At 36.7% G+C, this 23,072-nt stretch overlaps 2 protein-coding genes across 2 annotated transcripts in view; both read left to right on the top strand.

Annotated features, from left to right (window-relative positions):
• Positions 1-3,222: 3,222 nt before the first annotated feature.
• slc6a16a (solute carrier family 6 member 16a) lies at positions 3,223-15,080 on the top strand. Its single transcript, XM_016488611.1, has 12 exons — positions 3,223-3,452; positions 8,064-8,295; positions 8,373-8,530; positions 9,482-9,608; positions 11,004-11,179; positions 11,508-11,618; positions 11,703-11,944; positions 12,409-12,589; positions 12,716-12,917; positions 13,012-13,171; positions 13,274-13,436; positions 14,373-15,080. The coding sequence occupies exons 2-12, from the start codon at positions 8,064-8,066 to the stop codon at positions 14,700-14,702; spliced, it is 2,082 nt and encodes a 693-aa protein (XP_016344097.1). The 5' UTR covers positions 3,223-3,452; the 3' UTR covers positions 14,703-15,080.
• Positions 15,081-18,059: 2,979 nt separating this feature from the next.
• Positions 18,060-23,072, top strand: part of LOC107690308 (vesicular glutamate transporter 1-like) — a 16,563-nt gene continuing 11,550 nt past the window's right edge. The window contains exon 1 of the mRNA XM_016488612.1: positions 18,060-18,189. Coding sequence (XP_016344098.1) covers positions 18,128-18,189 — 62 coding nt within the window. The 5' untranslated portion in view covers positions 18,060-18,127. The remainder of the gene's footprint in view (positions 18,190-23,072) is intronic.

Here is a 23,072-nt window from a genome sequence, read left to right as displayed (position 1 = left end):
ATAGAAACCTGGGTGGAAGTGTGTTAATACAGTCTGCATTCCTCTTACATTCCTCTGCGAGACAATAAACACAAGATCTTCACAGAGATAAGATTTTTTATAAGAAACTTTGAGAAGCCCAAAGGAAAATATTAAAAAAATAATGTGTAAAACACCACATAAACATATGTACTAACACATAAAGACACATAAATGAAATACTCACAGAGCCACAGAGTCTTCAGCAGTGCATCAGTCACTGCTTCAGTGCAGTGTGTTCGGGCTAAGCTTGTTTGTCTAGATCTGTCATTCTTCTCATGCCCTCCCTCTATCTTTAGTTTTTTCTCTTCCACTGTTCCTGTCACTCACATGTGTAAAGATACCTCAGTGTTTAAGCTATTTGAAGTATTTTCGTGAGTCTAGGTCAATTTATGTGGTGTTTGCTGTCAGCATCCAATACATTTAGAGTGATATTATCTTACTGCAAAGCTTTTGATGCATAGATTGTATTAGTAATGTATTGTTGTTGCTTTGCTTTTTTAAGCAATCAAATCTCATTGTTATGAAATATTTATTATTCTTATGAATCTCTAGCTTGCTCAGTTGTTGGAAATTGTGCAAAACTATCTATTTATTATTCATGCTAAAAATAAGGACATCTATTATTAGACATTAGGTAAAGGAGAGGTATAGAAGGTATATAGAAGAATTTCTCAAAACACACAAAGTAAATAATAAACATACACTCCCACGCTTACATAACCTCTCACTTGCAATGATTGTGTCATTTTGATATGAATTCTGTCTGTTGCCTCAGACACCTTGCCAAGTAGAGCACAAATGCTGTTCATCCTACCAGGATCTGTGAATCAAGTTTCACATGACACTTTTTGTACCTGCATTTCCTCTTTCCTCTCATTCAAAGTGCTACACTGTACCTTACGAATCTGCATTTTGAATCTTTAAAGCGACGATTAATTAAACACTAGTCTTCAGTCTCTAAGTAGATTTGTAGATGCGCAACTTTTAATAAAAATAAAAATGAAAAAGACTTGTTTTGTTCGTGAACAACTTCTGTGTGTTTAGCGAACAGGTTGAGTAACTGATTCAATGATTCACTCAAAAAGATTTGCTTATCTCCACCTACCAGGGAAAAATGCGAAATTTATTAGGACACCAAACAGGATATGGCGTCACACTCTATGGCTTTTGTTCATACATTTAGACTGTGGAAAGTAGTCTTTCATCAATTCCATTTTCAGAGCTGGGTAGTAACGGATTACATGTAATCTGGATTACATAATCAGATTCCAAAAATTAAGTACTTGTAATTAGAGTAAATTACATTTTAATATACTCACAATCAGACTACAGTTAATTTTTTGTTGATTACATATTATTCACACAATAGCAATAAATTATCCATAATTTATTTATTCTTCATAATTTCTCTTTTTCATCTTTTAAAATGTCCTTTCTAAAATAGCCTACCACTTCTATACTTCTGTTTTGTGCACATTCACAGCATTTGACCACTGGATTTACAAAAATCATTTCAGGTTTAAGAAGTGTTTCAACATGGCATCAACTACTGATGAACACATACATTTTTATTTAAATTATCACTCAGAGTCAGTGGGTTATTTAACCACTATAGCTTTGGAAGGCTTTTGTCTTTCAAATACATTAAAATGCACAAATTTACATTATTTCTTATGTTATTCAGGCATGTCATATAAACATCTTTCACCTAATAAATATTTAAACAATTATATTTAAACAATTAAGTATCACATTTGCAAGTTCACGGTTCGCTGACGTTCACATGACATGCAGGTAAACAAATTAAATATTTCATTTTTTAATAAGTGTTGTATTTTGATTGGTTATTTTAAAATGACTTATTTTAATTTTCCTTTTTAATTATTTAATTAATTATTATCTTTCCATAAAAAAAACACTTCAGTTCATTTAGCCTACTAACCTCATGAGAAACCTTTGATGTAATGTAATGTTTAATGCACTTATCCTATAATGTGATAGTTAGGTCAAAAATAAGCTAAACATAATCTGATTTTAAAAAGAAGCCTGATTTTATTACCCAAAAATGTGTAATGTAATGGATTACGTTACTAACTACATTTTTTGTTATGTAATTTGAAATCAGTAACGGACTACAATTTGTAAGTAATCTACCCAGCTCTGTCCATTTTTCACACTGGATACTACAATTGGACACTGCAAACCTGCATCTTTGTTTGGGATGTCGTCCTCTCCTCATACGAATTATCAAGCAATATTCCCTAAACTTTTGTTTAAAAAAGTACAAGAAACAACATAATGACACCGCATACAACTTAACTAAGTTTCAAACTAAGTGTGTTCTAATGAGCTTGTTTCTGGTCTCCCGATGTCACACGCGAATGAATGCAAGTCAGCGGAATGCAGTGCCTGCAGAAAAACTGAACGAATCACTGAAGGATTCAAAAGATTCGACTCAGTGGGTTCAAGTGGAATCTCCAGAACTGTCAGCCTTTCACAATTTCATCCCAGACATGATGTAAACCCTATCTCCCGTCCCAAAATAATACAGAATAATGCCCATATCTGTATAACTCTAAGGCCTTTCAGTAAAGAAACATGATAGCGATAATAACGCTGATAATGCTCAGACTACTTTTAGAAAGCATCAGGTAAGGCAATGGCGCCCTCGTGTGTCAAAAATTGCAATGGGCCTTCTTGGCAAGAATGAGTGATTTTATGCAATGCCTGTCAACGTGCCTCTTCTTGCAAGAACTAGCTTCTTCACTTCTGCTCTTGTAGCAGATGTAGTATCTATGCGTACCCACAGACTTTCTATAGGCTCTCAACGCATATGAACAACAATGTGCTTATTCAAAATACAAACAAGAGTCGTGGCGCGAGGTGGAGTTTAGCGGTCGTACATTTAAGCGGTCGTTAATTTACCATTCATAACTCTCGTTTTACTGTCCACAGCAGCTCCCTAAGTGATTTAAAATCAGTTTAAGAGACTTTATACACTTACTACGTTGTAGGTATTTATATAGGTAGATATTTTGTTGTGGGTGTTTTGATAAAGAGAATGCAGACCCCAAAAGGGGAGCTCCGCGTGTTCTGTAATGTGACACAAAGAGCTGTCAAGAAGGGGGAGGGCACGTTACAACATAGGTAAAAAAGCTCATGAGTTGTTCTCCAATGACAGAGCACCCGACACAACGTCAGGGTCTGGCGTTACATTTGCCTTTTACCAAAGTTGTACATTCGGAGCCGAGCCCTCCAACGTGGCGATCCCCCAGCCAACCCAAGAGCGGGGTAAAAATACTGCAGTGGATCTGAACGACTGGATTTTTAGCTGAATCGATAACACAGAGGCTGCCAGTCGAAGATTAGCGGTTTAAGAAAAAGAAAAAAAAAACTACTACAAGGCAACTCCCCCTGAAACGGGCTGCAAGGTTAGTCAATCTGCTGAAAGTTTTCTCATAAGCTGCAAGCGAGAGCTTTTCAGCTGAATTGCAACCGTTTCCTTAACATACAGTATGCATGTGTGGATAGGAGTTGGATGCATTACCTTAGAAGTTCTTATTTTCTTACTAGTTTCTACCAACAAACGAGTAAGAAACTATCAAATTGTGTCCAATTGCATTTGAGACTTTGCATAAAAGTTTTAAAGGGGCCATACGATGCGATTTCAAGTTTTCCTTTCTCTTTGGAGTGTTACAAGCTGTTCGTGGATAGATAAGATCCCTAAAGTTGCAAAGACTAAAGTCTCAAACCCAAAGAGATATTCTTTATAAAAGTTAAGACTGGTCCACACCTACCTAAAACGGCTCGTTTAAACACCCCCCCACATATCTACATCACTATGTGGGAAGATTTGCATAACGCCACCCAAATGTTCACGCAAAGAAAGAAGGCGTAACTTTTATTCTTGCTGTAGTATTGTTGCCGCCACCATGTGGTGAAGGCGCTGTGTTTTGTTGTGAAATTTGCATAACGCCGCCCAAATGTTCACGCAAAGAAAGAAGGCGTAACTTTTATTCTTGCTGTAGTATTGTTGCCGCCACCATGTGGTGAAGGCGCTGTGTTTTGTTGTGAAAGCGAAACTACATTGTTTGGCCTTCCAAAAGAGGACACAACTAGACATCAGTGGTTAAGTTATATTTACAACACTGTTCCAGTTCCAACAGTTCAACCCAAATATTCAATCATTACACCAAATACACAAAATTATGTTCTTTTTAGCAACATCATATGACCTCTTTAACTCAGTCACTGATTTTGGTCTTTAATACATTAAATTGGTTCTATAATCAATTCTGTCTTTAATCAGTATTTACAGTTTATTTGCAGGCAGAAACAATGAGTGTAAATGCATTGGTGGTGTGTGATATATTATATTCCTGGATTCCTAAAACTCCTATGTTCCTAAAATACCGTCAGCTGCCAAATTTGCACCAAGCTGGTGATGTTGCAGAAAATTTCAGCCAAAAATGTACCTTGTGTATATTAATTTAAACTTTAAGTCAAAATATATTTATATAGCACAATAAAAGCAACAGAAGTTGACACAAAGTGCTGCACAATTTAGAAAATCATACAGAATATTTATACAAACTTCCATATAAATACCAAATAATAAATATTTTTGACAGTTTCAGAAACATTAATCATATTTCAAAAACAAAGATTAACGGACAGCTTTTGTTGCAGACAAAAACATTTTGTTTTATCATAACATTGGACTTGTTGTTAGTTGCTGTAATATTTGAAGTTGTGTTTTTTACGTGAAGTTGTTTCTTATCTTTCTTACCCTGAAACACAAGTAAAAATTTGCTTCTTTTAAGCTGACAAATATAAACAGTGTGGGTACCCACATGGACAGTGAGAGCAAAGGAGAGGGTGTCAATTTCAATATTTCAGTCAGTGGTGTTGATACTGTCTACATAGTCATGTGTTCTCTTATGCACAGTTGTGTAAATGAAATCAAACGAGACTGGCACAGAAAAATAGCACAGCCAATCAAATAACTGGTTGAGTGGGAAGGTCACTGGCACTTGTAGAAAAGGCACTCGGAGGATTAACAACGAGGCAAAGAAAATCTGTTCACTTTCCCACTAGGTTTAGTTAGCTTTTGTCTTTATTGTGTAATTGGCAGAGTAGTCGTGCCAAACAGCTACCTAGACATGCAAGAGCATGGAGACAAGAGAGAGATGAGATGTTTACTTTTCCCATGTCACAAGATCATCATAGAGGCATCGGACACCTTGAAAACTTTCCACTTCACAAAGTCCGCTTGTCAGTCAACTCAGCTCTGACGCAGTAACACACCTCTTTCTCCTTCTCTCACATGCTCCCTCCCTCTGTCTTTGCTAAAGAGAGGGATCTGGACATCTGTACTTTTCCACTCTCACAGTGGAGAGTGCTTAGATCCCAGAGGAAGACCCAACTCTATGTATGTTTTGCAAGACCCCTCTTTCCATTAAACATATTTTATTGTACTGTCCCACTTTTAATGCAAGTAAACATTATTTTTATGTATTAAGCTCACTTAAGGACTTGTTTAGTGAGATTTTACCAGATAATCTTTAGATTTTTATTATATGTAAATGTAAAACATCATGTATATTTTTCTTTTTGTTAGTTTATTTGATTATATTTATGCAACCCTTGTATTTATGTAACTTTGTAGGCTCAGATGCTGACATGGTATTAAAATCTATACTACTACTACTACTAGATCCCCAAGCTGGGCCCTTCTTCATATGGTGGGTAAATAGTGCTAGACCTGACTCTTTCAAGTCAACGTTTACCCATATGGCCTCTTTAGCTGTGAAACTGTATGCAGACGCATGACTTTATGCCCCGGTTCAGGGGTTTTCAAACTTTTTAAACCCTTTTAATACCTGCAAATATGATGATCCCCTTTCATGAAATATAAAGGCAACTATATACATGACATGCATTTTCATGCATACAGACCCAGTTATACTTTGGAAAGCATTGAATTATAAAGACAAGTCTGTCATTTATCATTGCACTTAACGAAAATGATTAAAACATAATGTTGAAAATATATTTATATATTTACCCAATATTAGAGATTTTTTCAATAAAAAAATATTTTCATAACGATTTTTTCTTTCTTTCTTTTTTTAATTTCTATTTGTTCATTGTTAATCATACAAGAAAAACACATACAATAACCAACGTAGGCATTGTTTTTTACAATCAAACAAGAACACTGATGCATAATTGTTACCAGATATGTATGTCATCAATCCTGGAGACAAAATAATAACATTTTCCAAATGCTTTGTATTGTATAGCACTTTTCATAATAAATAGTATCATTAAGTGAACATAGTGTCATATAATTAACAAGACATACGTACATTGTAAGAAAGGGGAGATATAGAAATTTGATCAGATTACCTATGTATCCCTAGTACTACTTGCTCACAAAATACTAATCTTGTGAGGTAGAATAACTTCACTCGCTGGACTAGAGGTTACATGAACATTTTACAGTTTATAGTACAGTACTTGAAGTGCTTTTCACTTTAAATTAGCCAACTAAATTAGTTACTATAACACTGTCAGTAAAATATATTTGAATATAAATTAATATATAATAAATTATAACAGTGTTTTTTTGTATGGTGCTACAGTATGACATAGAATAAATTTTTTCTTGTATATTTTTTTTTACGGCTGTTTAATTACGTCAGTGTCATACTGTATTTGTGCTTCACATACTGTAATTTATTTCCGAACATTAAGTAAGTTCCCATCTCTCTGGAGCCTTAGCTTGGAAACAAGCTACAACTCAAAGAGCTTTTTGATTTCTAACAGTTGGAAATAAACAGCAATTAACTGGCCTAAATTTTCTTGTACAGTCCTGGTTGTGTGTTTCACAAAATTAGTTTTGAACCAACGGGACTCTGATGCTGGAATTGTGTTCGCGGGCTGTAGCTGTGGTTTCCTTCTGTTTACTTTTAAATATTTGGCCTGATCTGTATGCAAACATTTATTATTTGTCAAATTAACAAGACTTTAAGCCACCAAGCATACACACTTCTATGTTTGTCATTCGCCTGTGTTCAGCTGAGCTCTTTATCTCCACTGGAGAATGTCTGGATTATTTCTAAGATAAAGAGAATTAGATACAGTACTGTACAGGTTAGTGACAAAGAAGGAGTGAAAGTATGCCATAAATAAATAAAACACAAATTATAAACTGATTTTATATTAATAAAGAGATTAAAATGAATTATTAAAAGTTTTTTTTAAATGCATTATGTTGAATAAAACAAGCACATGGACCTATACATAATATAAGGCAACTATTCATTTAGCCTCTCTTCACTCTGGTTTTCTGCTCTCAGTGTTGTACATTCTGCACCATAATCTTCTGTTTACCTTGAAGTGAGAAGAAAAGTGATAGCTGGAGGGAACCAGGGAGATGGCAAGTTGGTTTTGACTTTTTGACTTTACTCACTCCAACTTACATAAAGAACACAATGAATCCTTTCACTTCTCTCCAGGGAAGAGGGAGAGAGTCCAAGAAAAAATGAGAGAGGTAAATACAGCGAAGTGGAGAGATAGATGAAGAGAAATAGAGGGTTAGCGGTTCCCCGTGGTTTTCTGCGAAATGGGTGTACTTGTCCAGGAAGGTGTCTTATGTACTGTGAACATCATGTTGAACATATTCTTTTCTCTTGTGCGTCACTGTCTTAGACCTTCTGTTGACAACAATTTAATTGCTGAGAACCTGAAAGGAACATTATAAAAACGAATCGTTTCACCATTTTATCCATGATGGTTAAAACAAGCAGCTATGCTGGAAGCAGTGTTGTTATTGGTAACTAAAACTATTAAAAATGGATTTCATTAATAGAAATAAAGCTGAAATCAAATACAAAAATACATTTTAAAATGCAACAAAAATTTAAATGCAACTAAAATAAGTAAGTTGAAGTAGTAAAATTGCATACTAAAATAAGACTGACTGGTCATTGTTCATGTTCTCCAGCATTTAGTGACAAATGTAGTGTCCTCTCTAGATGGAGAAGCCGCCGTTGCCCAATGATGAGGATGGTAGTGTATTGGCTGAGAGTCGATCAGACACGGCTCTGGTGGCGGCAGATGAAGAAGGGTCTGCGGGTGCTGATGGGCCAGAGGACGACAGGCCAGCGTGGGACAGTAAGCTGCAGTATGTGCTCGCTCAGGTGGGCTTTAGTGTTGGCCTGGGCAATGTCTGGAGGTTCCCCTATCTCTGCCACCAAAATGGAGGAGGTGGGTACTTTTGTTTATTGTATGTCTTTGTGAAATTGAGCTGTTTGTTAACGTAATCACACACTCTCTGTCTTCAGGTGCCTTTATGTTACTGTATGTGTTGCTGTTGCTCATTATCGGGGTTCCTCTGTTCTTCATGGAGCTGGCCGCTGGGCAGAGCATCCGTCAGGGCAGCATCGGGGTCTGGAAGCACATCTCACCTCGCCTCGCCGGCATCGGTTACTCTAGCTGCATGGTAAAACACTCTCTATATGAGAATAACTAATATTTTAGTACTTGAAGAAAATGATTTTATTGCATTATAACATTGAGCTTATGTATACGTATATGCATAGAAATATACATGTAGACATGTGTGTACACATTAATATATATACAGGTGCATCTCAATAAATTAGAATGTCATGTGAATTACTGAAATAAATGAACTTTTCCACGACATTCTAATTTATTGAGATGCACCTGTATAAATATATATATATATATTTTCCAGTGCATAGTATACATTATAACAAAGATAGACAAAAATAGTGTGTTGACATTTTTTCAGAGATATTATTGGTGAGTGTATATTTAAAACAAGCTGAAAGGTGTCATGTTTCGTCGGGTGGTTACATGACATGGGATTTTTTTAACTTGATTTATGGGCTTTAGCTTCTGTAAATCCCTAGATTAGTTGCAACAGGAAATGTGTCTGTATACAGGCAAAAAAGCCACAAATATTTTGTGGCTGATGCAATAAAATTAGAACATTTAGAGAAAATATTTGTGTCATGCTGGGTAGAATTGTCAAAACAGAAGTGTCAGTTTTATTCTGAGGCTTTAAAAAAACGCAGCCAGCTTTAGTTCACTGTTATGAGAAGTGTTTCTAAAGTAGCTGCAATCTATACACGCATGTTGATATATATTCTGTGTTTGTATGTGAGGAGTGGGAGTATTTCCTCTCTGTATGAAAATATAAGAGGATTTCCTGTGTGCTTTCGCATATATGTGCTTGTATGATAACAGTATCAGATTGTCAGTAAGACCATAAGTTCCATAATGTTGGTATCTTACACGATATGTGAGGTTATCTGAGTTTGTCTTTCAGTTACAGAACCAGTAAAGATAATGACAATGACTATTCTGTTCAGTTTAAAATGATACATCTACACAGGCGTTTTCATGCTGCTCTTGTTTTTCTCAGGTTTGTTTCTTCGTTGCCCTGTACTATAATGTGATCATTGCCTGGTCTCTGTTCTATATGGGGAATTCATTCCAGTATCCATTGCCATGGGAACAGTGTCCTGTAGATATGATCTCAAACCAGACAGGTATGTTGCTCACAAACACATAATCACTTGAATTGGCCATTTCGAGTCATTTTGTAGTCATATACCATAGACTGTATAAAAACATGGACGTAGTGTCCTTGACGTCACCCGTTGGTTTCTGAAGAGTTTTTGAAGCTCAAAGTTGGCGGAGCAGGCCATCGCCATCTTTGCAGCGCGTCACCGCGCGTCACTCGAGACTTTAGTCTTTGCAACTTCAGGGATCTTATCTATTCACGAACAGCTTGTAACACTCCAAAGAGAAAGGAAAACTTGAAATCGCATCATATGACCCCTTTAAGGCTTAACATAATTTAAACGGATGAGTTATAAAAAAAATTCACCCCCCTCACAGTTGTCATGAAGGGCAAAATTAGCTATATAGACCAAAACCACTTTTTGAACCAGGCTGTAAACACATTCTTTTTTCTGCTGCAAAGTAGGGCATTTTAACATGGGGAGTCTATGGGATTGACTCCCTTTTGGAGCCAGCCTCTAGCGGCCAGTCGATGAATTACAGTTTTAGTCACTTCCGTGTTGGCTTCACGAGAGAGACGGGGAGGTTGCCACTTGTCATATACACATAAAAAAATTAGTAATTCGTTTCTTACCATAGTACTATTCAAAAGTGTGAGGTCAGAGAGTTTTTTTAAAACATTTTTAAAGAAATTAATACTTTTATTCAGCAAGGATGCATTAAACGGATCAAAAGTGACAGTAAAGATATTTATAATACAAAAATTGTTAAATTAATGCTGTTCCTTTGAACTTTCTTTTCATTATAAAGTCCTGAAAATAAGTAATACGTTTAATTTAAAGCATCACAACTGTTTTAAACATTGATAATAATAAGAAATGTTTCTCGAGCAGCAAATCTGCATATTTTAATGATTTCTAAAGGATCATGTGACAGTGGCTGCTGAAAAGTCAGTTTTGCCATCACATGAAAATATGTTAAAATAATATATGTATGTGAAATTTATATTTAGTTTTATTTTAAAGTATTATATAAGCAATAATGGTTTCCAAAAAACAAAAATGAACAAACAAATAAAATATGAAAAAAAAAAATTTGGAAAATTAAACGCACAGTATGCAGTAATGAAAACATCAAGTTTTTTAAATAACAGTAAAACACACTGTATTCAAACTTTAGGTCAAGGGTTCAATGGAAGAATACATTTCGTTGTTGCCTTAGGCAAAGGCACAAAGAAAAATCGTTTTTTCTATTCAAATATGGAAAAAAATTGAATAGTGTTAGCAATCCTCTAATGAGCACTTCACTAGTCAGTTACTCACATACATCCCTGATAATTATACTCTTTGTATATTGCGTGACTTTGATATAAAGGGTTTTTGTATGGCTGTGTTGTAACACATCTCATCTTCTTGTCTTAGTGAAGGAATGTGCGTCAAGCTCTCCTACCTCATATTTCTGGTTCAGAAAGGCTCTGGATATCTCAGACTCCATAGATCAGTCAGGAGAGTTTAACCCCATCATGACCGGTTGCCTGCTTGCAGCCTGGGCTTTAGTGTGTCTCGCAATGATCAAGGGCATCAAGTCTTCTGCTAAGGTATAACATGCACACATGTTTGTTTCTCTATCATGTTGGAGACTTTTCTTGTAAATCTATTGTTTGTTACTGAGCGAATGATATTTTCTATCCCTTAACCTCAGACAAAGCTTATTATATTGTAAAAAATAAAGAATTTTATCAAGCCATTTTCCTGGCAATGTTGGTGTTTTGCTATTTTTGTGAGGTTTTAGTATCCTTGAAGGGATATTTGGTTCCCAGTGTGTTCAAAATTGTTGGCAAAACTTGTAAATAAATGGAATCAGCAGATGTTTCATAGTGAAATCAAAACATAAAAAGATCATGATCTGTCTCTTCTTTTCTTTAGGTGATGTATTTCTCCTCTGTGTTCCCTTACGCTGTGTTGATCTGTTTTCTAATCAGAGGGGTCATGTTGGACGGCGCTGTAGAGGGCATCAAATATATGTTTTATCCTAAGGTGACAACAAGAGCTCACTCCCATCAAATGCAATATCAAAATGCGATTGTGTAATCATAGTCTATTCATCCCCATCTTTATTAGCTGGAGATTTGGGGGGAAGTGCAGGTGTGGCGTCAGGCTGCTACACAGGTGTTCTTCGCACTGGGTCTGGGTTATGGCTCTGTGATCGCTTACTCGTCCTACAATCCTGTGCATAACAACTGCCACCGGGACGCCATCATGGTCTCAGGCATCAACTTCATGACCTCAGTATTGGCCTCTCTGGTTGTCTTTGTGGTCCTCGGTTTCAGAGCTAAGAACATTGCTTTGGGTTGTGTTGCAGCGTAAGTGAGAATCTGTGTTAATTTTCCTCCTTTTTTGCTTGAAATACAATTTTATCTCTCACATTAATTTATGAAAGTGTTATGAAATAGACACACATCACTGTTCAAAAGTTTGCGATCAGTAATATTTTTTTAATGTTTTTGAACAAATTCTCTTATGCTCACCAAAGCTACATTTGAACAAATTCAGAGTAAAAACAGTAATAATGTGAAATATTATTACAATTTAAAATAACTTTTTAAAATAACTTTTGAACATTACAAAATATAATCACAAAATTATAACCTTTCCTTGAAGTAAAACAATTTGAAAGTGGGGGGAAACTCACATTATGAAATAAATGTTTTTCTCCAATAGCCACAATTATTGGCACCCCTAGGAATTCTTCATAACAACGTTTATTTCATTATGAGATCCATTTCTTTATATTGATATTACATGTAATGTTAATATCACTCTGTAGTAATGTGGCCAGGATGGCAGGAATGGCAACAACAGGTTCGTCGGAGCATTGGTGGCCATGGTTCAACATTTCAGACCCCGAATCAGTGACTCTTCAAGACTACAGAGAATGGTACAGCCACTATGGAAACCTGCTAGGGTCAAACATCACTGACTGTGACCTGGAAAGAGAAATGAGCAAGGTGGGATTCACATATATGTATGTGCTTCAGTGCATATTCAGTATCCAAATGTGTCTCACTATCATAATGAAACCGTTTCTGGTTGTGAGAGTCCATCTGTGTTGATCCTGTTTCTATTTCTCTTAGGGTGTGGAGGGCACGGGTTTGGCATTCATAGCATTTACAGAGGCGATGGCATTGTTTCCAGCAAGTCCATTTTGGTCGACTTTGTTCTTCCTCATGCTGCTGAATTTAGGCCTCTCCACCATGTTTGGCACCATGCAGGGGATTCTTACCCCACTCATGGACAACTTCCGAGTGCTCGGGCGCCACAAGACCATGTTGACGGGTACACACAAATAGACACGCTCATATACTAAAGGATATTGTGACGTGGCTGTAAATGTCACATAACTTGGCTGTATCATTTGTATCATTTACAGTGTGTAGCTGTATCCTGGGCTTCTTCATTGGCCTGCTGTTCACTCAGAGAAGTGGCAACTATTTCGTGACCATGTTTGATGACTATTCTGCCACACTGCCACTGATCATCGTTGTGGTTTTTGAAACCTTCAGCGTGGCGTGGATTTACGGTGCTGATCGGTGAGATGATAGATTTCTAAGATGATTATCTTGGGGTTAATATGGTTTGTGTGATCGGCCGTGTGTAGTTTTTTAAACATCATTGTATTTGCTGTTCTCCAGTTTCTTGGATGATGTGGAGGTGATGCTGCACTGGCGCCCTCCAGTGATTTATTGCTATTTGTGGAAGTATGTGTGTCTGCTCGGCATGGTGGGACTGCTGGCTGCTAGTCTTCTCCGCATGGTCTTCAAACGGCCCACTTACACAGCTTGGAACCACACCATGGTATTATACACTCTCAAATGAGATGGACCATTATAAACTAACTTCCATGTAAAAAAAAAAGAATGATGACTGTAGATACCTTTAAAGGGATAGTTCACCCAAAAATGAAAATTCTGTCACTCACCCTCATGTCGTTATAAAACCTGTAAGTCCTTCATTCATCTTCAGAACACAAATGAAGATATTTTTGATGAAATCCGAGAGCTTTCTGACCCTGCATAGACAGCAATGCAACTACCGCGGGCAAGGTCCAGAAATGAATGAATGAAGGTCTTCCGGGTTTGGAACGACAAGAGGGTGAGTAATTAATGACAGAATTTTTATTTTTGGGTGAACTAATCCTTTAAAGGGCCAAAAGAAAAAATCTGTCATCATTTACTCACCTTAATGTTTTTTCAGACCTGTATGACTTTATATATTTTGAAAAACGTTTTGGTATTTTTACACATATGCTGCTGTTCGAAAGAAGACTCTCGTACTCATTACGACTGCATTTATTTGATCAAAATACAGTAAATAAAACAACAAAAAAGTATTATTACCATTAGCAATAGCTGTTTTCTCTGTTAATATGTTTTAAAATGTAATTTATTCCTGTGCTTCAAAGCTGAATTTTCAGCAGTCATCACTGCAGTCTTCAGTGTCACATGATCGTAGTATGTTTATTTGCTGCTCAAAAAACATTTCTTCTTATTATCAGTGTTGAAAACAAAATGTTTTGTGGAAACCTTAATACTTTTTATTTTTCAGTATTCTTTGATGAATAGAAAAAATGTATTAGTTTCTTTAAAAACATTGCATGGTGGTGTACAATGAAAATCAAGTGGCTACAATGTTGTTTTGGACCCCATTGACTTTTATTGTATGAACAAAAACATTTGCCATATTGCTGCAGATTATCTACCCAAGTGTGGTGAATGTATGTCTCTTTGTCAGGGATCTGAAACTAGCCTCGAGTATCCTGGATGGGCTCTGGTCATGCTCTCCATGCTAATCATCGTAGCATCTCTCCCCGTGCCCATTGGCTACCTGCTCTCCTTCCTCAGAGGTGGGCGGAGCCTACCAGTGGAGGAGGGCGAGATTGAGCCTCCAAGAGAACGATACTCCAAATGCAATTCTGCTGAGCCAGAGCCGAATAACCATCACTCCCCACTGGACGAAGACAGGAATCGGCCGCGCTCCACCTTCCTTCCACTGGGTGCTGAACACTACAGGCTGCTCCCGCAACAGGAAGAGGGAGAGGAAGAGGAAGACACTGGGCTGTAAGGAAATGCAGGGACAAAATTGAATTCAACAGGTGTTTGAGCAGAAAACGAAAAGACTATTTATCGATGAGTATTGGAGTTTTTTTAATGGAGTGGAGGGAGGCGGACTCCATTTATTCTCATTATGCTAATGAACATTCATGAAACATATTAGTCAGTCAAAGCCCTATTTGAGAGGGACGCTTTTTGCAAGTGCACCAATCACTGAATTGCTTTGTTCTTGAATCCCTACATGTACATACTGTAGTGATGTGCTCTATACCAAAAGTGCCTCTTAAAGGGATAGTTCACCCAAAATGTTCAAAATGAGGGCAGTCGTGGTCTAATGGATAGAGAGTCGAACTTGTAACCCGAAGGTCGTGGGTTCGAGTCTCAGGTCTGGCAGGAATTGTCAGTAGGGGGAGAGAATAACCAGCACTCTCCACCCTCAATACCATGACTGAGGTGAGACCCTTGAGCAAGGGTCAAGCCAACCCCCAACTGCTCCCCGGGTGCTGCAGCATTGGCTGCCCACTGCTTCGGGTGTGTGTGTTCACTGCTGTGTGTGTGCACTTGGATGGGTTATTATGGGACACCATACTTGGCCACACGTCACTTCACTTTCACTTTCAAAAATTAAAATCTCACTCTCAGGCCATTCAACATGTAGATGAATTTGGAACAGATTTGAAGTTAAAACCATCTTCATTAATTTCTTTATCATAAACATGCAGCTTTTCACTTCACAAGACATTAATTGATGGACTGGATCACTTGTGGATTATTGTGATGTTTTTATCAGCTGTTTGTACTCTCATTCTGACGGCACCCATTCACTGCAAATCTTGGATGGCCTGAGTGTGAGTAAATTTTCAGCAGATTTTCATTTTTAGGTGAACTATTCCTCTAAGAAAGATGCACACTTAGAATTAATATCAAATTACAGCTTCTCCAAAGGACATCATGAAATTACACTCATGTCATACAGAATATAGCTGGTGGAGGCAGTTTTTAAAAATGTATCAGAATTATCAATGTTACTAGAATACTAATATTTGTGTATACTTTTCTGCAAGGAAATGGTATTTAGAGGTTCAAAGTTTCTTTGAGTATGAAAATATTAGTCGTTAACTTTTTTAATAAGCTTGTTTTAGCCTGGAAATGGTTATAATATCAAGAGGAAATTGTGTTATATATTATTAATAGAGTTACATGAAAAGTCAACAGTTATGTCAGACATAAATTAAGTACACAAATTATTTTGTAGTTTTCAGTGACAGTAAAATACTACAATGTTTTTAGTAAAGCCACAGATGATAGTATAAATGATCTGACTATCAAATGTCGCAGATTGCACAAATATTAGGTTAAAGCTACTTTGTCAAACAGAAAGCACAGCTCATGGTTGAGCATCACCCACCCACTCCTAATATATCTACATATGTGACCCTGGACCACAAAACCAGTCATAAATAACACTAGTATATTTGTAGCAATAGCCAAAAATGCATTGTATGGGTCAAAATTATTGATTTTTCATTATGCCAAAAATCATTAGGACATTAAGTAAAGATCATGTTCCATGAAGATATTTTGTAAATTTCCTACTGTAAATATATTAAAACTTAATTTTTGATTAGTAATATGCATTGCTAAGAACTTCATTTGGACAACTTTAAAGGCGATTTTCTCAATATTTTGATTTTTTTGCACCCTCAGATTCCAGATTTTCAAATAGTTGTATCTCTCCAAATATTGTCCTGTCCTAACAAACTTTCAGATGATGTATAAATCTCAATTTCGAAAAATGTACCCTTATGACTGGTTTTGTGGTCCAGGGTCACATATAAGTTTTCATTTTCCGGTTTGTACAACTCCACTGGTACATGTAATACAATGCAATTTAAGCCATGACTCGTGATGCCAAACTTTGACTGCACAGGAAGAAAAGGCTTTACATTCATAGTGCACAGTTTACAGTATCATTGAATTGTGAGATCAGAAGAACAATGCAGAACAGTTAATAAATGACTGCTATGTGGATCCTCAGCTTGAATCAGGTGTGTGAACACAAATACTACAGATTACAGATGAATTTCATGGTCCTTTGATGGTTATTAGGGGTGGGAAAGCTCAGGGTTTGTGTGTATACATTATAGGAGGTGTTTGCATGTTTACTTCATTTGTGAGTATTCTTTTTATTCATTCACTTCTGTTGTAATGTAATTTGACAGTACATACAGAATAGTTTGGATACTTTAGAGTGTTTGTGTATGTGTGTCAAAAACAATATTTTGTAATTACCATCACAATTTGTGCCATGCTGAAGAGTCACTGTATATTGTCTGTACCAAATAAAAAGTTTGTTGGTCATAGATGTGAGAGCACATTTCTTTCATTAATATTTATTTTGTTTACCACTATGTTTTTAGAAGATTATAAGTTCACTTAAGTTCAATTCAAATATTTTAAAAATTTTATACAGTTTTCATAATAAATATTGTTGCGAAGGTTTTTTTTAAGACAGAACGGATTTCAGACCAGAATTTAAAGAAAGCAGAATTAAACTGTAATAAATGAAACTGTAATAATGTCAGGGAAAATGCACACAAAATTAAACAATTTAACTATTTTCCTCTAAAATTTTCTTTAGACTATAGTTACACCTTGTGAAATATTTATTATATGTGGAACATTAAAAACCCATCTGTACGAAGAGAAAACCTTTGTGAGCTATTCTTACCTGATATGCCTTATCCTTAACCTAAAAGAATGTTTGTTTGTGTAACCATCCAAAAAATATAGACCGGTTGATTCAGTCTGTTTTCATGTTATTATTATGAAAATAAGAATTTGACCTGAAAACCGGTTGATTTAGATTTTAGGCTATATGAAATCTTACATTATCTGGCAAGCAGTTATAATTATTATATAACTGCATTATTAATTAATTGCCAAATTATCAGTATTATTTAAATCTGCAAATACACGATATCACTGTAGTAAACGCAAGGTGGCGATAGACTGCACATAAACTTTCACACAGGGACCTCAGGTACCATCACACGATGCTGAGAAACTGCACAAACACAACTTTTATTTACAGGTGACAGACTGTGATATAGCCTACTATAGACTATAAAAGGTTAGTTACATGAGGAATGTAGCAGCTAAAAAAAAAGCTTTTATTGATTATATACAAAAATATGTCAATGTCTTTATGCTCTATGAGACATCTATTGTGTTAGCATATTATATATATTATTAGGCTATAATATATTCTGGACCACGGACACAGAGAGAGAGAGAGAGAGAGAGAGAGAGAGAGAGAGAGAGAGAGAGATAACTGAACTACAGATAGTAAGGCAAATCTGAGAGAGAGAGAGAGGCGCACGGCGCACGGCGCACGGGACAGGAGCATACCGGTCGGACTCGGAAGTCGCGAGGATGGAGATCCGTCCAGACCGCTTTAAGGCTCAGGCAGGAAAAACATTGGGAAAAATACACAGGTGAGGAAGTATCTTGCTATCCTCAAAGCATTTTGGTACTTTAAGAAGTTTTCCTTTAATTGTTTTATATTTCTCTCTTGGTTTCTGTGTATTCTTGTTTAAAAACGAAACATAGTGTTCAAAAGTGATTTACGTCGAAATTGAGGTGTTGAGAAAACTTCTGGAATTCAAAGGCGTTGAGTTTATGTCAGTGACCTGATCTGACAGCACATTTACTGAGGAAAGATGCTGGTGGAACCGTATTATATCAAGTTCACTGTAGCCAAAAAGTGCTGCGTTCCCTTCTCTGTGTATGTGTATCCTGCCTCAACTCAAGATGTCAGGTGCAAACCCTTGTCGTGATTGACGCTCAGTCAAAGGTCTTCTTATGTAATCTGTTTGCATGTAATGCGTCCACTCTGTCCGATTGAGGAGATTGTCCAGAAGGATCAGATTAGTTCGCGGCTAACCCGGTGCCATCCGACTCATGGCGTTGATGGCTTGCTCTCTCTAGTATCTGTGCGCTAGGCATGGGCCGGTATGAGATTTTGACGGTATGATAACCTTAAGCAAAAATATCACGGTTTCACGGTATTGTCATTACAGCTCTAAAATGTGTTATTTTTAAAAGACTGGGTAAAAAAAAAAAACACACCGCTGAACACAATATATTTTGTTTTTGAGCAACATACAGAATATTAGGAACAGTAGAATTTGTTTATTTTTTCTTTGATTTGTTTCCTAAAAAGAAGAAAAATAAAGACTGACATCTTTATTTAACCTAAATCTGTAATTACAGTTATTTAATTTTAGTTATATAATTCATATACATATCATTTATATAATTTCATATCATTTAGTTATATAATTTCTTATACATAATTTGATTTAATAATAACCCAATTTTAAGCAAAAACAGAATGTTCTGACTAGCTTTGGGAAATTATACTACATGCCTGAACGAAGCAAACAGCAGAAGCACTGAATGAGACGCAGATTCTCTCTCTGACAGCAGGAGGCGCTCATGGAACACCAGATACAGCGTTTCCTTGGTTACCGCTGTAAATAAAGCAGCACTGCGCTGAAGCACTGCTTTAATATGAACTATACAGAGACCAGATTAAAAGAAAATACCACGTAAACTTTTCTGAAGACAGTCAGTTCCCCTCAGAAATACATTCATATAAACCCCCAAATCAATATTTAGAATTTTCTAGAAATAGTTTGTGCATCATGAACAGTGAGTGATCTGCCTGCTTCAGTATTTTTCTCTTTTGCATCCGTCTTCAGCATCTCTGGCCTCCGTTAACAGGCGTTTACAGATTCATATTTTCACATAAATTACATTTTGGAAAATGACTGCTTTGCAACTCAGTTTGTGCAAGTCCAGAACAGAGACGAGCTGCAATAAAACAATAAACGGCCGGTTGCCGATCGCGTGAGTTCCAGAGGAAGCTTCTTAAGTTCGGCCGTCTTACACAGTACACACGTGACTGAGCGCTCGGTCGCACCAACAGGAGGAGGAGGGTCATGTTACTCTCTACACTGCAGTCAACCTGAGGGAATCCTACACTTTCAGTCTTTGAGGAGACACGAAAAACAGCACATACCGCAGGAACGGTATAACGGAAAATATCAGCGGTGAAACCGTGAAATTTTCAAATCGCGGTATACCTTGAAACCGGTAATCGGCCCATGCCTACTGTGCACGTGAGCGAGTTATTTCAAATGAACCTTTTTATTCCACCTGAGCGTCAGGTAGCGTTGCGCATTACCGCACAGCTCGCGCTCAGAACATTTGCAAGTTCTGATTCCACGCACTAGTTGATAAAGTGGACTGCTCTCAGAGAACAGGAAGTCAATGGGCAAATTTGGTCTTAATACGCCATGAGTACTTAGTAGTAAACATAATACAAACATTCCATAGCCTACAAAAAGAACAAGTAGGCTATTTTATATGCTAGCCTATTAGCAATAAGAATGAATGGTAGCTAAATAAAGTAATTACTTCAACAACTAAACTGTATTATGTTTTACAACTAATTAAGAAGGAACGAAGTATTTTGTCTTGACAGATTTGGTGTTGAGCACATTTGGCTGGCGGGGGAGCGTTTTAAATACCTTGTTAATTCGATATCTGTCTTAGGCGCAAATTCAGACAGGATGGACTGCTCAAAGGTCAAAGTACATCCCTTTCGAGAAAAAGTTAATCTAATGCCTGGAAAAATGTTTGATAACCACTAACATCAATGTCCTGTTTTATAAAAAAGTATTTAAAATAAATATACAACATTTTGTAGATCATCACACAGTCACGTCAATATCCAATGGTGACATTTTGCATAACCATGCGCTTTTTCACGTACGCTTCCAATGGATTTTAGGTAGCAACGAAATATTTAAATCCAACTCGAAAATAGCCCATGAGAAACACACACAGCTGTCGGCCCTACAAATCCCTGCACGCCCCCTCCCCATCACTTCCTCTTCTCTGTGATCTCGCTGGATTAAGTGGAGGGCGGCGCGGGACTCCCATTTTTTTAGCGGCGCTGCATGTGCGCAGTAGTTTCCCTCAGTGAGTGAATTTAGCCTAATATAACTTTTCAAATAAATCGTACTTTTGTCCGCATAATAGATGTCTCATATCTGATAACCTGTGCCTTTAAGTGTAGTGTGACATGAAAGGTATTGTATTTGTGGAAAAGTTTGTGTTAAAAGTAAACTGCTGATCTGGATTTCTGCCTCTCCTCTTTAGCTGTGACTCTGTGTCCCTGATAATATTTTAGAGAAAGCATCAGCAGCTGATTAATCATTTAAAGCTCAGCAATGCGTCTCCTTCTCCTACTGTTTCAGCCTCACAGGCCAGCAAGCACACACCTCACACCTGCAGTTTTCCCTCTGTCATCCCTCCTCCATCTCTCCACCTCACTCTGCACATTCAGTCATCCCTCCTTGAGGAATAGATGCTTTTTCAGACCTGTGAAATTTGGTTTTTTAATATAGTAAATTCTCTTAAAATACACTTTTCACTGTTTGTTGACAATGGCCAACATATGGCTCACAGGTAAATACTAATTTTTCTTAAAAATCATTGACATCTTATCCACCAACATTGTGTTTTTAACAGTCTGTATACATTGTAAACATTTTTAAGACTCTTTTGTTTTGCAAGGGATAATTTCATAGCTTTATGATCCTGAATACATAATTCAAATGCCATTTTCACACATAGTAAATCATTTGACAAAATTGAAGTTTGATAAATTACAGCTATTCTGTTTATTGGGAGCTCGTGAGAATGGTTCCTGACATAGGAGTTATATGCTGAGAATTAAAATGAAACAGCCACACAGTTCTTTGTAAAAATATGAAAATAGCACAATGGTCGCTGGAGTTTGGCGAAACCATGCCCCTTAGGTTGAGAGCATCACGTGACTCCAGCTATTCTGTTTACAAAATTATTTTACTTCAGTGATTTTTACACATCACATCTTATTTCAAAGCATGTGCTTCATCTCTCTTTCATAACCAAATACACTAACTTTTTTTATTTTTTTTATTTGTGATGACCCAAGTTTAGCATGCATGTAAGTGCCAGTAGTTGAAGAAACACTCAAACATCTTGTACTCATTAATATCTTTGTTCCATAATGAATTCAATTTTTGTTCAGATTTCTGACACGTTCTGATTCCAAGAGAAACATTTAGGTCTTAACTAAAAATTAAATTAAAACTTGCATTTACAATTATAATGTGTGGTAAGATAATGTTTCTTAACTGTGCCAGGCACTATTTTGCACAGATTTTTATTCTTGTTTGTCGTTCCTGTTTTTCGTGTTGAGTAGACTGCTTATCTGAAAGCATGTGAAGGTCAGGCTGCTGGGATGTGTATAAGTTTGCATGTGTGTGTGTGTGTGTCAGGAGGGGGGAAGTATCTCCCCAGGTGACACGGTCCCACTGAGACCCAATCTGTTCAATAGACGCAGGGGAGGGTCAGAGGAGTTTGGCATAAAAATCCTAGAACAACACTGATAGTAGAACAGAAAGAAATGTGTAGGGGAGGGGCAAACGAGATTTGTGGATGAGTTTTAATCTGTTACCTTTATACAATATCATCAGAATTGTTCATGAAATTAACCAAATAAGGTTAGAGTGGCGAGTAGATTCAGAACACCTCTCTGTACATGAAACAACAGGAGAGTAGTGAGACAAGATGATAAAAGGATGAACAGAACATAGATGAAGTGATGGTCAGAGAGAGAGAGGGGGCAGGGAGAGAGAACTGTAGGATTATGTAATTTTTTTACTGTTGTGCCTTCATCCTTTTACAGCAAGATTAAATGGGAAAGAGTGCATGTGTGTCATTGTATGTTTGATGTGTTTATGTGCGTAAAAGACCTTTGGTGTCAGCAGAAATCTACATATCTTACCTCTTAAATACAATTTTGCAACAGTAATGAACCATGTAACATGATCTTGCACTACAATATGAGATGCATTAGAGCATGATTTGTAATTCTGTATTTTTTTTTTAATCTGTGATGGTCACATGGTGTAATACATGTTCATCATAAATAATCATAATGCTGTCCTGCAACATGTAAATATTGTAAAACTGTCATTGTACATTGTTGAAAATTATGTAGGCTAAAAGGTGGCTATGTCTGAAATAACATACTTTCTTTTGAATAAGTACTTTAGTTAGTAAGCACTTACGTAGTACTATAGTATGAATGTGTGTAGTATGAATGCAATCTGGATGTACTACATTAATTATACTGTAATTTTCATGCAACCTATCAGCATCAGTTGCGTCTCCTCATGGTCATTCACAACTCCACTGAATGCACACATAATCCTGCTGGAAGTAGCTCATATATATATATATATATATATATACAGGT

This window comes from Sinocyclocheilus anshuiensis, unplaced genomic scaffold (genome assembly GCF_001515605.1).
Source record: "Sinocyclocheilus anshuiensis isolate Anshui unplaced genomic scaffold, SAMN03320099.WGS_v1.1 scaffold461, whole genome shotgun sequence".
NCBI classification, from domain to species: domain Eukaryota; kingdom Metazoa; phylum Chordata; class Actinopteri; order Cypriniformes; family Cyprinidae; genus Sinocyclocheilus; species Sinocyclocheilus anshuiensis.
This window is presented reverse-complemented; position numbering and strand designations above follow the sequence as displayed.